This window comes from Halictus rubicundus, chromosome 2, assembly GCF_050948215.1.
Source record: "Halictus rubicundus isolate RS-2024b chromosome 2, iyHalRubi1_principal, whole genome shotgun sequence".
NCBI classification, from domain to species: domain Eukaryota; kingdom Metazoa; phylum Arthropoda; class Insecta; order Hymenoptera; family Halictidae; genus Halictus; species Halictus rubicundus.
Window position 1 is genome coordinate 25,731,281 of NC_135150.1, and position 13,934 is coordinate 25,745,214.

The window sequence follows — 13,934 nt, forward strand, 5'->3', positions numbered from 1 at the left end:
GGCGTAGCTTCGTTGCTCTCGATTTCGAGGGCAGCGTCCCACGGGGCAGTCGTATCCTAGACGCAGCCTATTTCGCGGAGCGGTCACGGGGAAAGGAGGTTGATCGCTCGCTGGGTAATATTAACCGCTGCACCTGTCACTGGCAATGTAACAAGAATGTCGAGAAGGAGGTTGAACCGAAGTAGGTGTCGCGTGGCCTGGCCCGACAAGCAAACCGCTCCCGATCGGTATCGAGATTGGTTGAAATTCGTTTGCATTTCGTTTCGGTGTTGTGGGCCTGTCGCGAGATCGTTCAACCACGTCGATACCCTCGGAACGAAACGCTGTATCGCACAGTCGATGAACCTAAACTGTGCCGCGTTGGAACCCTGGTCCGGTTAGAACCAGAGAGCGACGATTTATCGGGAATCGTCGTCGGCGAGTCCGTTCCGTTAAAATTGGACTTTCGAACCAGGTGAAAGAACCGCGTGTAATCGTTCGATTGGTTTGCTTCTTAGGAGCCGACGCTTCGTGACCAGGAGCAGGCGTAACCGTCGAGAAGCAGAAGGGCAAGGCGCAACGAGGAAGAGGAAGTGGACACGGAAGAAGAAGAAGAAGAAGAGGACAGAGCAGCCAGGTTTGCTCGCTGCGATGAACAGAGGACCGGTGTCGGGGTTGACGATGCGGTTCGCGTGACGATTCTCGTCTCGTCGGGTCTCGTTTGGTCCGCGGTGACACGGTTCTCGCTTCGAATCGAGCCCGAGCCCGAGCCGAGCCGAGCCGGAGAGCAATCCTTAGGACGAGGACACGGGCACCAGGGAGGCAAGATAGTATGACGGTGATGCTGCTGCAACGTTCGGTCACCCCGCAGTCGACGCACAGCCAAAAGACAGCGAACAAGGACTGCAGCACGAAACCGCCCCTCTTGTTCCTTCTGGACGACCGTCAGGAGTACCGACATTCCACGGACAACAACATTGCCACCCCTATCATCGCAACGACCAATCGCAACAACCACAATCATAACCACAACAACAACAACAACAACATCATTATAACGAACGACATCGGCCAGAACAACAACATTTACAACAACTTTCTGCTGGAGAGAGACGACAGGGACGACCGAGAAGACAGAGGAAACGGTTATTCCTCGTTCGCCGCCGAGGAGGCGGCGACCTCGGTGACGTCGGCGACGTCCCATAGACGCGCCGACTGTGGCCAGGACGTCGCGATGCGATATTACCGGCTCTGGATCTACACCTGTAACTTGGTGCTGCTTGGTAGCGCGCTCGGTTTCGCCGCCGCGGTCTCCAGAACACTTTTATTCACCGGCGACCCACGACGATACGTGGTCCCAGGTGTGCCCCGTGCGTTCGACCCGACGGCACTCTACGCTTATCTCGCTCTGGCAACGCAGTTAGGACTCGTGCAACTATTGGGCTGCATAGCCGCCAGAAGACTCAGCGCCAGGCTGCTCAACGCCTATTGGATACTGCTTCTGGCTCTACTGTTCGGCGACGCGGTCATCGGGGTTGCCTGGGTCTTCCGGTTCGAGAGGATGCTCGCCGAGCTCAGGCCAAACCTCAGGCAACGGCTTCAGGTCGGTCAGTTCCCTCCTGGTCTCCCGACATCCCCACGTCCCCAACGCTTTTCACACCCGAACGCGACTCTAGTGCTCCTTCTCGAGAATTTCTCGAGAAACTTAGGTTGGCGAGAAAGTAATTTCGGTATTCTTAGGTGAAATAAAATCCAGTCATCAAAGCAACGAACTTTAATCAATAAAATATTTTCCATCTTTTGCCATCTTTCCGGTAGCTTCACAATTCCGCGCTCAGAAAACGTCTGATCCTTTTCGGTGAAAAACTGATCCAACTGCGATTTCAGACCATCGTCATTGGTGAAAGTTTTGCCATTCAAAGAGTTTTGTAAACTTCGGAATAAATGATAATCTGATGGTACAATGTCAGGGCTGTATGGTGGATGCGACATCACTTCCAAACCAAGCTCCGATAACTTTTCACGTGTTACCAAAGATGTGTGTGGCCTAGCGTTATCATGGTGGAACACGATTCCTTTGCGATTTGCCAATTCTGGCCGTTTTTCTTTGATTGCTATGTCCAGTTTTGATAGTTGTCGACAATAAACATCTGAATTGATGGTTTCGCTCCTTTTGAGAAGCTCAAAATACACAATACCTTTGTAATCCCACCAAACTGACAACATGATCTTCTTTTGGTGCAATTCGGCTTTCGGCGTGGTTTGGGCTGATTCGTCACGCTTCGACCATGATCGTTTTCGTGTTGTGTTATTGCAAACAACCCATTTCTCATCACCAGTGATGATTCGCTTCGGAAAAGGGTCGATTTCATTTCGTTTGAGATGCATATCGCATATGTTGATGCGTCGCGTTAAGTGAATTTCTTTCAATTCGTGTGGCACCCAAATATCGAGCTTCTTAACGATTCCGAGACTTTTTAAACGATATTCTATAGTTGTATGCGAGACATTTAACCTGTCTGCAATCTCTCGGACAGTTATACGACGATCCGATTCAATAATGGCTTTCATTTGGTCGTCATCAACTTCAGATGGTCGACCAGAACGTTGGTCGTCTTTAAGTGAGAAATTTCCAGAACGGAATTTTTTAAACCAATTCTTGCACGTGCGTTCTGTTAAGCAATCCACACCATAAACTTCACATATATCTTTGTGAGCCTCGGCAGCTTTTTTACAGCTCTACGGAAATAAAAAAGCAATATGTGCCTATAATGTTCGTTTTTGCACTCCATGTTCAAATTGACACAGAACTAACAATTTTAATCAAAATTACGTGCAATTTGCTTCAAAAGTAACCCAAAAGATGCAGTTATGAAATGTCAGAAAGAAAACAAATGCAACGTCAACAGAAGTCAATCAAACAAAACATAAAGTCATCTATCAGTGAAAACCGAAATTACTTTCTTGCCAACCTAATAGATCAACACATCACTCAATAAGTCTTCGGTCTAACTAAGAAAAAGAAATTTTTTTTTAGAAATTCCACTTTATTCATCAACGTACTCTCCTTCAAGAGTGATGGTGAGATAGTCGACGAACAAAATTCCATGCGCGTCCCAAAATACGGATGCCATAATCTCGCCAGCCGACTTTTGAGTTTTTGGTCGCTTCGGACGATTTTCACCGGCTGCTGTCCACTCGGCCGTTTTTGATTCAGGCGTGTAGTGGTGGATCCATGTTTCATCCATTGTCACACACCGACGCAAGAAATCCTTTTTATTTCGCTTGAACAGCTCCAAACGGCGCTCTGAATCGTCGACGCGTTGTTGTTTCCGGTCCGGGGAAAGCAACTTGCGCATGCCCAAATTTTCATGTAAAATTGTAAAGATAGTACCTTCTGATATCTTCAAGGTGTCAGCTATCTCACGCAACTTTATTTTACGGTCTTCTAAAACTATTTTGTGGACATTTTTCATGTTCTTGCGGAACAACTGCCGATTTTGGGCGACCGGAGCGTTCTGCATCATCGGTGCTTGTACGACCGCGTTTAAATTCAGCATACCAGTCAATAATAGTTGATTTCCCTGGTGCGGAGTCCCCATAATGCTTATCAAGCCACTGTTTGGCTCCAACAGTATTTTTCCCCATCAAAAAACAGTGTTCAATCAACACACGAAATTCCTTTCTATCCATTGTCTCGAAAATTACAAAAATTGGGGTAAAACGACTGTAACCTCTAAACTAACGGTCAGAATGCCATGAAATTTTGACACGTACTGTTTGAAGGTCAGACCGGGGACTTATTGAGTGATGTGTGTTATTTCACATTCTTCGAGAAATTTCAATCCGGGAAAATTCTTACGAATCTCATTTATTTTATAAGATATTTTCAGGAAATGAATTTTCAGTTCACTCAAATTGCATATTACTAATCAATCGCGTAAGCATATCCACAGGCAGCATATCATAGGCAAATATCACACAGGCAGTTTTCATAGTAGTTTCAGTAATCGTGAAAGAAGAAATCATCCACCAGACATTTTGACTGGTTCCGGTAGTTCTACTGTTAATATAGGCACAGTAATTGGTACTCCCACAGTAACGGGGTCCCTTACCCTATGTTCATCAAGTTCCTTCGATCCTATGGTCGACGAAGTGAAAGAAGAAATCATCCACCAGACATTTTGACTGGTTCCGGTAGTTCTACTGTTAATATAGGCACAGTAATTGGTACTCCCACAGTAACGGGGTCCCTTACCCTATGTTCATCGAGCTCCTTCGATCCTATGGTCGACGAAGTGAAAGAAGAAATCATCCACCAGACATTTTGACTGGTTCCGGTAGTTCCACTGTTAATATAGGCACAGTAATTGGTACTCCCACAGTAACGGGGTCCCTTACCCTATGTTCATCGAGCTCCTTCGATCCTATGGTCGACGAAGTGAAAGAAGAAATCATCCACCAGACATTTTGACTGGTTCCGGTAGTTCCACTGTTAATATAGGCACAGTAATTGGTACTCCCACAGTAACGGGGTCCCTTACCCTATGTTCAGCAAACTCCTTCGATCCTATGGTCGACGAAGTCCGAGTTCCAATCGATTAGGTAACTTTCGACTTTGGATTCTTCGGTTCGTCGTAAAAACGGTTTGTCTGTTCCGGTTGAACTTTGACCGCGCATTTCACGCGCGGTAACGAACGATCGTGCGAACGTGCTCGAGGCAACGAGCATGATTCGCGTCGCAAAAAACTTGGGGATCGAGTGTCGACGAATGGGAGCGACTTTTGGTTCGGGGCTTGCGGAGGTGGCTCTCTCGGGAATCGGAGAGACGAAGCGGTAAGTGGAAGGGAGCCGATTCGAGCGGAAACAAGCGGAAAGAACCGGAAGGGGGCGGGAGGAAGAAGAAGTTTCTGTATTTCGGGGACGTTCCCGGCCCCGATCAATCGCGGACGCAGCTTAAACAGATTTTTGTACGGCCGTTTTCTTCGCCGTAATATCGGTGGGAATGATACCTACGCTCCCCCGCCGCGATACGCATCACTATACAGGGTCATCGGTTTTTAAACGGCCAAACGTCAACCAGCTATAGAGGACCCCAAATAAAACAACTTTCACCCGTAACACTTTTTTTGATTCGGTCTTGATTTGTAGATAATTGCAAAATCCCGTAATTTTTTGCGTTCACGTAAGATTAAATATATTAGGACTGCAATTATGTATCATGATGATTTTTCCTTTGTTTGGTTTGAAATAAATAGGGGCATCTTTTTTATTCAGTCAACTTTTTTGTGTGACCTTTGGATCTTGGTTTTTTTGACATGGGGCACGCCTCAAGTTTTAAGAATGATTTTAAATACATCTTTTGGGTACGTATTGTTTAAAATATTTTCAAGGAATCAAGGCCGAATCCAAAAAAGTGTTAGGGGTGAAAGTTGTTCCATTTGGGGTCCTCTATAGCTGGTTGACGTTTCGCCGTTTAAAAACGGATGACCCTGTATAACCGGGCTGGAAATTTGCTTAGGGGTTCCGACCGACGAAGATACGGAAGATTTACTTCCTCCTCCGTGATAAAAGGGCGACTTTTCTCGCGAGGGAAAATAGATTGGCGCGCGTTGTGCAGAAATTTTTCCCGGCAAGCTTAATTTAGGCTAAAATGCCGTACGATGGGGGAGAATAGGGGAGAATAGGAAAACCCGGAGTGCGCTTGTTCTTATTTTAACACTAGGTTTACGGGACCCGTCAAAATGACGGGTTCTAATATTTTTAACCTCTTAACGCACAGTTTTTTGAAAAAAAAAATCAATTTTTGATATACTGCGCTTTTGTTCCATGGAAAATGGCTACATTTTATTCTTGAATAAATAAGTGTTATAGCTTGCAATCCCATGTAAATGATAAATATCAATAAAACGATTTATTTTTCATTGCTTTCACATTGTTCTTTTGAATTCTCGATTATATTCGAGTGTGAAAAATTATAGCAGCATAAAATACAACGCCGCTCGAATTATCTCGAGGGTGCACAGTTTGCCCTGTTTAGCGCGCTCGAATTAACTCGAGCGTACAAGTTAAAGGGTTAATGTACGATTATTGAGATTGTGAAGATCCATCTACGTGGAATTACTCAACAAACTTATTTCCTTGGGTGTATGTTATTTAAAAGATGGCTGAAAACTTGGATAGACACATTCTTCTTATTTTTACAAAGTAATGTGAAATACTCACTTTTAGTGGTTCGTAAACCTAGTGTTAATCAACCGAAATTTTGGAAGAAAATGGATGGTTTCGATCTGCCAGTGCGGATAAGTGGGGCACCATGTTTATATCACGATTTACGAGAAATTCCTTTGGCGAATATTGATACTATTATTCATTTAAACATCATTGAACAATTATTTTTATGCATAAATACTGTTAATTTCTCTGTTCAATTTATTAATTTTATCGTTAAATTTCATTTTCTGCGAATAATTACCATTACATATGCATTGGTAACCAAATTGAGATTTTTGCCGCACTCTCTAGAGTGCCAAAAATCGAAAAATATTACATTGACTGTAGAGTACGCGGATAAAAAAAAGTATCCTACGAAAATTGCTGGTCTTTTTACGTACAATAAGATCCCATAATGAAAAATATAGGTTTCCATTTGAAAAAACAAAGTTGACCTTCAAATGACCTTGAAAACGCCACCCAAATAAAAAAACTGATACTGCCCCCTCATTCCCCCTTAAAATCCTTGGATACGTGTTTTACACTTTTTTTATGTACATTAGTATATACAAGGTCCTTTCGTTAAGTTATGTCACCATTTTTTAGGCATTTAGTGCAATTAGAAAATGTTTTAGACAAAAGCTTGTCAGTCCTTGATGAGCTACATGTATATTCTTAAATCTAAAAAAATGCTTTTTACGTGAAAAAGTAAAGGACACCTTGACTTTTTTAAATGGCGCCACATGTTTTGGACATCATAGGATTGTTGCTGACGTCGAGACGAATTCATATGACCTTGAAATGACCTCAAACTCGAAAATTTTGGGCGAACGTAACTGCAATGAAAAATTATTTCTTACAAAACAACAACCGTCTTGCTGGAAATAAATACGTTGTTGAACATCATTCGGAAGCCCGGATTTCAAAACGGATTTCAATTCGACCATTTGATGTGTGACTTTTTTACGAAATCGTTTGCGTTCCTTTAATCAAGGTTTCTGAATTGAATGTAATTTCGAGTCTTAATAATAAACACAAGTTATTATCGCCCATTCAAGCAGATCGTCATGTTTCGTTGAAATTTTCATCTCTTCGCCGTCAAGGTCATCCCAAGGTCATGGTATACTAGGTCGTTGAATTCGTCTCGACACGGGCTGTAATACTGTTAACTCAGAAATACAGAGTGCCATTTAAAAAAATGAAGGTGACCTTGACAATACTATAAAAAAAAATGTTTCTCGAACTTTTCTTCATTGCAATATATAGCCAATCGAAAACTGATCAACTTCCGTTGAAAATATTTTTTGTCAGATCATCGCAAGTACTTAAAAGATCGTGAAAACTGTTACGCGGGACACCCTGTATATACGATTAATAATCGAATTACGAGAAGTGCCCAAAAACGGGCCATTTGTCCGCACTGTGATGCCGGCGGGCGAAGTTAAGGCGGTGGGCACGGCTCAAGATTGTGTGAGTGCATCCCCTCCCTAGTTCCGCACACGTACCCGAGTTTTGCAAGGGTACGGGAGGCCCGCTCTCATTTGTTAACAATGCAAAAATAGTACTGTTCTGTAGTCAAAATCGCTAGATAAAAGTTCAATCTAGGGTGAAAAGGTCCTCAGAAGTCGTACTTTTGCGTTTTTTAGCCGTAATTTGCAATATTCAGCAGCATACTGCTTAATCGAGTGACATTATCGTAAATATCGAGAGATTCAGAGCTCGTATGGAGTTCGTTGGACCTTTCCACCCTAGCGGGAACATATAGGAACTCAATGCCACGCCGATCACGTTGTATGCTTACGTATCAAACAAATGAAAGCGGGCACCCAGAAAAATTAGATCATTGAGTATTTCATCAAAATATAGTTCCGACATTTTTCGCTACGAGCGCTGTACTATGTTCCCGATCTGTCTCATCGTCAGTAGTCACTGTATCGGTAAAACAGAGGCCTATAAGAGCATGCGCGTGTACGTGTGCGACGGCGATCGCAAGGGTCCGGGATGCCTGGAAATATTTCCCAATAATGCAGAGACGGGACTTTTCCATAGTGAAAAGAGCTAGATAAAGGTTCAATCTAGGGTGGAAAGGTCCTCAGAAGTCCTACTTTTGCGTCATCGAGAAATGATTAGCTATATTCGGCAGCATGTTGTCCGCCAGAGAGGCCTGTAGGAGCATGAGCGGCGCGTCAACATGGATGGCGCTGTCGTAGCTTCGTTCGAATAGCCGTGCCGTGGCACACTCACACACCGCCTGATCAGCGTGTACGTGTGCCGTCGGCGATCGCAAGGGTCAGGGATGCCTGGAAATATTTCCCAATAATGCAGTCACGGGACTTGTCAATGGTGAAAAGAGCTAGATGAAAGTTCTATCTAGGGTGGAAAGGTCCTCAGAAGTCGTACTTTTGCATCATCGAGAAACGGTTAGCAATATTCGGCAGCACGTCGTTTCTCAGGGAGGCTATGGAAACTGACATGGCGGCACACTCACACACCGCCTGGTCGGCGTGTACGTGTGCCGACGGCGATCGCAAGGGTCCGGGATGCCTGGAAATATTTCCCAATAATGCAGCGACGGGACTTTTCCATAGTGAAAAGAGCTAGATAAAGGTTCAATCTAGGGTGAAAAGGTCCTCAGAAGTCCTACTTTTGCGTCATCGAGAAATGATTAGCTATATTCGGCAGCATGTTGTCCGCCAGAGAGGCCTGTAGGAGCATGAGCGGCGCGTCAACGTGGATGGCGCTGTCGTAGCTTCGTTCGAATAGCCGTGCGGCGGCACACTCACACACCGCCTGATCAGCGTGTACGTGTGCCGACGGCGATCGCAAGGGTCAGGGATGCCTGGAAATATTTCCCAATAATGCAGTCACGGGACTTGTCAATGGTGAAAAGAGCTAGATGAAAGTTCTATCTAGGGTGGAAAGGTCCTCAGAAGTCGTACTTTTGCATCATCGAGAAACGGTTAGCAATATTCGGCAGCACGTCGTTTCTCAGGGAGGCTATGGAAACTGACATGGCGGCACACTCACACACCGCCTGGTCGGCGTGTACGTGTGCCGACGGCGATCGCAAGGGTCCGGGATGCCTGGAAATATTTCCCAATAATGCAGCGACGGGACTTTTCCATAGTGAAAAGAGCTAGATAAAGGTTCAATCTAGGGTGAAAAGGTCCTCAGAAGTCCTACTTTTGCGTCATCGAGAAATGATTAGCTATATTCGGCAGCATGTTGTCCGCCAGAGAGGCCTGTAGGAGCATGAGCGGCGCGTCAACGTGGATGGCGCTGTCGTAGCTTCGTTCGAATAGCCGTGCGGCGGCACACTCACACACCGCCTGATCAGCGTGTACGTGTGCCGACGGCGATCGCAAGGGTCAGGGATGCCTGGAAATATTTCCCAATAATGCAGTCACGGGACTTGTCAATGGTGAAAAGAGCTAGATGAAAGTTCTATCTAGGGTGGAAAGGTCCTCAGAAGTCGTACTTTTGCATCATCGAGAAACGGTTAGCAATATTCGGCAGCACGTCGTTTCTCAGGGAGGCTATGGAAACTGACATGGCGGCACACTCACACACCGCCTGGTCGGCGTGTACGTGTGCCGACGGCGATCGCAAGGGTCCGGGATGCCTGGAAATATTTCCCAATAATGCAGCGACGGGACTTTTCCATAGTGAAAAGAGCTAGATAAAGGTTCAATCTAGGGTGAAAAGGTCCTCAGAAGTCCTACTTTTGCGTCATCGAGAAATGATTAGCTATATTCGGCAGCATGTTGTCCGCCAGAGAGGCCTGTAGGAGCATGAGCGGCGCGTCAACGTGGATGGCGCTGTCGTAGCTTCGTTCCAATAGCCGTGCGGCGGCACACTCACACACCGCCTGATCAGCGTGTACGTGTGCCGACGGCGATCGCAAGGGTCAGGGATGCCTGGAAATATTTCCCAATAATGCAGTCACGGGACTTGTCAATGGTGAAAAGAGCTAGATGAAAGTTCTATCTAGGGTGGAAAGGTCCTCAGAAGTCGTACTTTTGCATCATCGAGAAATGGTTAGCAATATTCGGCAGCACGTCGTTTCTCAGGGAGGCTATGGGAACTGACATGGCGGCACACTCACACACCGCCTGGTCGGCGTGTACGTGTGCCGACGGCGATCGCAAGGGTCTAGGATGCCACTAACCATTTCCCAATAATGCAGAGACGGGACTTTTTCATAGTGAAAAGCGCTTTAGCCAATTAGCATCTTGGAAGGTTGGATAATACAAGGATGTGAATTTTCAGTAATGGCACTAGATAAAAAGATCAACCTGACATGCTGAATCCCTCAAAAATCCCTAAAAATTATTGTTCGCGAAATGTAACAAATAGTTGGGCAAACTATATTTATCAATTGATTTTTTCTAGTTTTTATCTCCAGATAAAAATGAATATATTCTAAATATTTTCTGTAAAAATTTGATTTCAATATCTCTAATGGTTTGAAAGCAACCTGTTGCGAATTAGTATCTTGCGTCGATGGCCCGCTCCATAACATTGACACTGGAGGGTGTCATAAATTAGCCCTCCCACGACACTGTCCCGCCGAAGACGAAAGAACTTTCCTGTAACCTCAGTGCAAAACACAGTCATTCTCTAAAGTCTGAAACATTGCCGCTTCGCACGAATGTACGATTGCCTAGTAAATATGATCCAAATTATATCATGTTTGGTGTCAATTTTATCAGGAAAATTACACGAATGTGTTGAGAGAAGTTTCATGAATATATTATGAAAAACAAAAGAATTGGGACATTGCATTAGTATTGTTTCACCGATATACCTGACCCCGCATAATGTTACACTCTTCGGCGGTCTAGCTTCTAGCCCCTTCGAAGGGTAGACACTTGGGCGCGTCATAAATTGGCCCTTCTCCGATAGTGTCCAGCCAAAGACGAAAGAGCTGGCATGCAGCCTCGGTGCGAAACACAGTCATTCTCTGAAATCTGAAACATCGTCGCTCCGAACAAATGTACGAATGCGTAGTAAATATGATACAAATTATACCATGTTTGGTATCATTTTTATCAGAAACATTCCACGAATGTGTTGAGAGAGGTTTCAGGAAAAAATAAGGAAAAACAAAAAAATGATGACATTGCATTAGTATTGTCTCACCGATGTACCTGACCCATGTTACACCCAACGACCGGCACACCGAACGGCCAGGCCGACTACGCTTGCAATGTTCCGCATTTTATATGGATTTCTGTATGCATTGTCTGGCCGGCCTGACGGTACGCGGGGTCCGAGAGTTTCTGCGTTTTTATGAAATACATAATGGTAATAACGGTACTTCATTCATAACTTATAACGTAACTTTTAATATACTTGGTTTTTTTTATAATTACAGTAGGTATATTTAGCAAACATGTGCATAATCTTTATTTGCATTAAATTTTGTATTAAATTAAATTAAATTAAATTAAATTAAATTAAATTAAATTAAATTAAATTAAATATTTCTGGAATTCCGACGAATTTGTTTCGAATGAAGTTGCATACGTATCGATAATATCATTAAAATATCCTCACGAAGTTACCGCACTCCTCAAAAAATTGTCATACTTTACCTTCTTGTCATACCTTCTAGGCGTATGTAACTTCGTAAGTATATTTTAATGATATTATCAATACGCAGAGTTGGGCAAAATAGTTATCGAAATAAAAATTTCGAATAACGAATGAAAGATAAAAAAATTTGTATTAAAATTTGAAAGTTAAAATTACAATCTCATTAAAGACGGTCCAAATGCTCTAGATAAGCTCTAGAAGTCATTCGTATTAACAATATTGTTCTGATTAAAAACATAAAAGCATAAAAAAATAAAAGCATGTATTAATAAATAGATTAAAAACATGAAGCATCATTTGGACTGTCTTTAATGAGATTGTAATTTTTATCGTAACATCACGTATCGGTGAAATTTGTCCTAATCCCACAGGCATTCTGTGCCCCTTAGCTCTTTTATCTGGGGTTATATTGGGAGGGCTAGTTTCTGACACCCTCAAGCGTGTACCTGTCGAAAGACCCAGAAGCTAGACCGCCGAAGGGTGTAACATTGTGCAAGGTCAGGTATATCGGTAAGACAATCCCGATGGAATGTCATAATCTTTTTTGTTTTCCATTATTTTTTCATGAAACCTCTCTCAACACATTTGTGGAATGTTTCTGATAAAAATGACACCAAACATGGTATAATTTGTATCATATTTACTACGCATTCGTACATTTGTTCGAAGCGACGATGTTTCAGATTTCAGAGAATGACTGTGTTTCGCACCGAGGCTACATGCCAGCTCTTTCGTCTTCGGCAGGACACTATCGGAGAACGGGTAATTTATGACGCCCCCAAGTGTCTACCTTTCAAAGGGGCCAGAAGCTAGACCGCCGAAGAGTGTAACATTATGCGGGGTCAGGTATATCGGTGAGACAATACTAATGCAATGTCCCAATTCTTTTGTTTTTCATAATATATTCATGAAACTTCTCTCAACACATTCGCGTCATTTTCCTGATAAAATTGACACCAAACATGATATAATTTGGATCATATTTACTAGGCAATCGTACATTCGTGCGAAGCGGTGATGTTTCAGACTTTAGAGAATGACTGTGTTTTGCACCGAGGTTACAGGAAAGTTCTTTCGTCTTCGGCGGGACAGTGTCGTGGGAGGGCTAATTTATGACACCCTCCAGTGTCAATGTCACGGCACGGAGTTATAGAAAGCAAATTTTTACTGAAAATATTTAGAATGCGTTCACTTGTATCTAGAGATAAAAACTAGAAAAGAATCATTTATTTAAATATAGTTTGTCAAACCATTTGTTACATTTCGCAAACAATAATTTTTACGGATTTTCGAGGGATTCAGCATGTTAGGTTGATCCTTTTATCTAGTGCGAATCATTACTGAAAATTCACATCCCTGTATTATAGAGAAATGGGTTGCGGAATTCCAGACCCTTCCAGCCCTCGTAGGCACACGTACACGCCGACCAGGCGGTGTGTGAGTGTGCCGCCATGTCAGTTCCCATAGCCTCCCTGAGAAACGACGTGCTGCCGAATATTGCTAACCATTTCTCGATTATGCAAAAGTACGACTTCTGAGGACCTTTCCACCCTAGATAGAACTTTCATCTAGCTCTTTTCACCATTGACAAGTCCCGTGACTGCATTATTGGGAAATATTTCCAGGCATCCCTGACCCTTGCGATCGCCGTCGGCACACGTACACGCTGATCAGGCGGTGTGTGAGTGTGCCGCCGCACGGCTATTCGAACGAAGCTACGACAGCGCCATCCACGTTGACGCGCCGCTCATGCTCCTACAGGCCTCTCTGGCGGACAACATGCTGCCGAATATAGCTAATCATTTCTCGATGACGCAAAAGTAGGACTTCTGAGGACCTTTTCACCCTAGATTGAACCTTTATCTAGCTCTTTTCACTATGGAAAAGTCCCGTCGCTGCATTATTGGGAAATATTTCCAGGCATCCCGGACCCTTGCGATCGCCGTCGGCACACGTACACGCCGACCAGGCGGTGTGTGAGTGTGCCGCCATGTCAGTTTCCATAGCCTCCCTGAGAAACGACGTGCTGCCGAATATTGCTAACCGTTTCTCGATGATGCAAAAGTACGACTTCTGAGGACCTTTCCACCCTAGATAGAACTTTCATCTAGCTCTTTTCACCATTGACAAGTCCCGTGACTGCA

At 44.0% G+C, this 13,934-nt stretch overlaps 2 protein-coding genes across 3 annotated transcripts in view; one reads left to right on the plus strand and one right to left on the minus strand.

The window, feature by feature from the left end:
• Nucleotides 1–13,934, minus strand: part of LOC143365797 (uncharacterized) — a 91,126-nt gene that overhangs the window by 32,823 nt on the left and 44,369 nt on the right. The gene's annotated exons all lie outside the window — the stretch shown is intronic.
• The window catches only part of LOC143365814 (uncharacterized), a 47,884-nt gene continuing 34,517 nt past the window's right edge, over nt 568–13,934 (plus strand). Inside the window, exon 1 of the mRNA XM_076806364.1 lies at nt 568–1,582. Coding sequence (XP_076662479.1) covers nt 812–1,582 — 771 coding nt within the window. The 5' untranslated portion in view covers nt 568–811. The remainder of the gene's footprint in view (nt 1,583–13,934) is intronic.